The sequence below is a fragment of the Zeus faber genome (genome assembly GCF_960531495.2).
Source record: "Zeus faber genome assembly, chromosome: 5".
In the NCBI taxonomy this organism is placed as follows: Eukaryota; Metazoa; Chordata; class Actinopteri; order Zeiformes; family Zeidae; genus Zeus; species Zeus faber.
The window spans coordinates 9,123,205-9,126,118 of record NC_137192.1 but is presented as its reverse complement, the minus strand read 5'-3'; the positions used below and the strand labels follow the sequence as shown (position 1 = coordinate 9,126,118).

The 2,914-nt window shown below is 51.6% G+C and overlaps 1 protein-coding gene across 1 annotated transcript in view; it reads left to right on the top strand.

Annotated features, from left to right (window-relative positions):
* The window catches only part of LOC307231083 (Krueppel-like factor 15), a 2,885-nt gene extending 481 nt beyond the window's left edge, over positions 1 to 2,404 (top strand). The window contains exons 2-3 of the mRNA XM_080001641.1: positions 318 to 1,486; positions 1,591 to 2,404. Of these exons, the coding sequence (XP_079857767.1) occupies positions 372 to 1,486; positions 1,591 to 1,759 (1,284 nt within the window). The 5' untranslated portion in view covers positions 318 to 371 and the 3' untranslated portion in view covers positions 1,760 to 2,404. The remainder of the gene's footprint in view (positions 1 to 317; positions 1,487 to 1,590) is intronic.
* Positions 2,405 to 2,914: the final 510 nt, after the last annotated feature.

Here is a 2,914-nt window from a genome sequence, read left to right as displayed (position 1 = left end):
AAACAATAGTCAGGAATAATAATAATAATAATAATAATAATAATAATAATACAAACTATATAAAGAAATATGCAATAAACTTCAAAATGAACATATATATAAAATAACTGAAACTTGTGAATATATTTAATGGTATCATATTTAAAGGTACCCATGTTTAATGGTACACTATATTTAATAGGTGTGAGAATATCAGAATGTGGGCAATGAAAGTATTCTTTCTATTATATAATCCTCTAGGGCCACTAACCATGTGCAGGCCTCGCAGTCCCCCCCCCCTTAACTGGTAATAATACATCATTTGTTTCCTTTTGCAGGATTTGTTGTCTGACTTTTCCTGGCGTCCTGTCTACTGGATCTGGCCTGGATCAATGGTGTCCATCAGCAGCAGAACGCTGACTTTGGAGAACGAATTGTTTAGGGACAGCGGCAGCCCGTTCTCCTTGAGCCTGAGAGAGAGTGCAGGCAGCGACGAGGGAAGTTCCGCCTCATGTTACAGTCCTGAGACCGGGGAGCTGGGGGCGATGCTTAGCTCCAGCCCCGGAGAGGAGGAGGAGGAGGAGGAGGATGACGAAGCAGATGGAAAGGGTAGCCTGGATGTTTTGCCAGGACCAGAGGGAGAGGAGACGATCCAGGCCGTTGGCCAGGAGCCAAGACTACCGGAGTTCCCTTTGCAGACCCCCTTCTCGCCGACGCTGGAGGACATCGAGGAGTTCCTCAGGGAAAAGATGGAGCTGGTCAGGGAAGAACTGCTGGTCCCTAAAGAAGAGGCCTCTCCCGGCTCCCCCTGCAGCGCTACTCGATCTCCGTCCCCCATCCGACCTCCATCAGCCTCCCCAGCGACACACAATGCCACGACAAGGACCAGTAGCCCTCAGTTAGTGGTGCCCCATCCATACAGCCCTCAGAACCAAGAGGACAGTCCCTGCCCTGCTGACCAACCACCAGCTATCCCAAAAGCTCCATCCCCTGCGGGATCCGCCCACTCCCCCTCGGCCACACCGTTGCTGCTGGGTGCTCCGCTGGTCCTACAGCTCCATCCCATGTCCCTTCCACAGCCCCATACCAACATAACCACTCCTGGTGGCATGCAGCTGGCCCACCTGGTTGTGGGGCTCCAGGGAGCCGCGGGGCCAAACTTCACTCTCCTAGCCCCACAGCTGCCCTCCTCCGGAGCCACGCTGGTGCCACTAAATCCTGGGGACTCCGCCGACCAGAAGTATGTGCGGATTGCGCCTCTTCCAATCACCATGAGGACTCTGGAAATTACCAGCGTAGCGACGGCCGGGGGCCAAAGCGGCAGCCTGCTGAAGGCGGTCGCTCCCCGGGTGTCCAGAGCCGTCCCCACAGAGACTCTGAGGGTCCATAAGTGCTCTCACCCGGGCTGCGAAAAGATGTACAACAAGAGCAGTCACCTGAAGGCCCACTTTCGGCGTCACACGGGGGAGAAACCCTACACCTGCAGCTGGCCCGACTGCGGCTGGAGGTACGTAGGCGTGCGCGTGTGTGGCGAATGTGTGAGCGATGGTTGAAGTTTACAGTTGTAAGCAAGAGTCCCTTCCCAAACAGCCTGATCTCTGTCCCTCCCAGGTTCTCCCGCTCTGACGAGCTATCCCGACACCGGCGCTCTCACTCCGGAATCAAGCCCTATGAGTGCTCACTCTGCGAGAAGAAGTTCGCCCGCAGCGACCACCTGTCCAAGCACACCAAGGTCCACCGCAGTCCCCGGCCCAACAGGGTCGTCAGAGCGACGGTGTGACCCACCCCCCCGACCTAAACCCAAACCCCATTCCCCCTGGAATCCAGCCCGGGCCCACGCAGCCAAACCCAGTCAAGCCACCAGACGCTTGGGCCTCCCTCAGGATTTTGGTGCTCCACGGGCAGAACTGAATCCGGACGAATCTTGAGCGCTTACTGCCCCCCTCCCCTCCTTGTCTCTCCTCCTCTCCACCCTTCTGCTATTCTTCTGTCATCCACTCCTCCCGCGGTTCCTTCAGAGGAGGTGTGTGCTTGCTATGAAGCTAAAGTAAGCGAACGGCCACCTCGGGAGGAGAGATTGCTCGGCTGGAAGGTGGATTTCTGGCAGGTGGCCTCCTACACACTCACACACAGGCACACACACAGGAAAAGGGGCGACTCCTTTTTCACTCAGCGCCAAACTTCAGGGGCAGAATGCATGACGCATTTTTGTGTGCGTGTTTTCTTCTTTTTTTTTTTTTCTTTTTTATACCAAAATGTCGTCATCCTTTTGAGTGTGAAACCTGTGCGTCCCACCGAGGATCTCTGCTTTAACGTGCATGCCTTCTAGTTGGGTGTCGGGTCGGTTTAACGCCGGGAGGCGTAATGAGTTCTAACTCTTAACGGCGAAATATGGCCGATGAGTAAAAAAAAAAAAATGGGCAGAAGCCCCATAGGATATAAATTAATCAATCCTATTTTTTCCTTCTTCGGAACTGGTATCATTGAAAATGGTCCGGTGGCTGCGTACTACTCAAGGTTACTAAAAAGTATACAATCAGTGGTGATGTAAATTATTTTTATGCAATGTTTTTTAGGATGCGGACGGTAGGTTTCAAAAGCAGAAATCCGCCACCTCAGCATACCTTTTTGGATTGATTAATGATAACAATTAATCTTCGAAGCTGAAATTTTACTCCTATATTAAAAAAAAAAAAAAAAAAAAAGAGGAGTAAACTTTGTGTTGAGATTTGACTTTGCTTCTAAATTGAGCTAATACAGCTCAATGCCCCCCACGGTCCTTTTGCTGCATTTCTTCAATCTACCTTAGTTTTTGAATGTTCTGCCTTTTCTCAATCTGGGCGTCGAGTGTTGATTGATGCCTTTTGTCCACGTGGCGCGCGCGCACACACACACACACACACACACACACACACACACACACACACACACACAC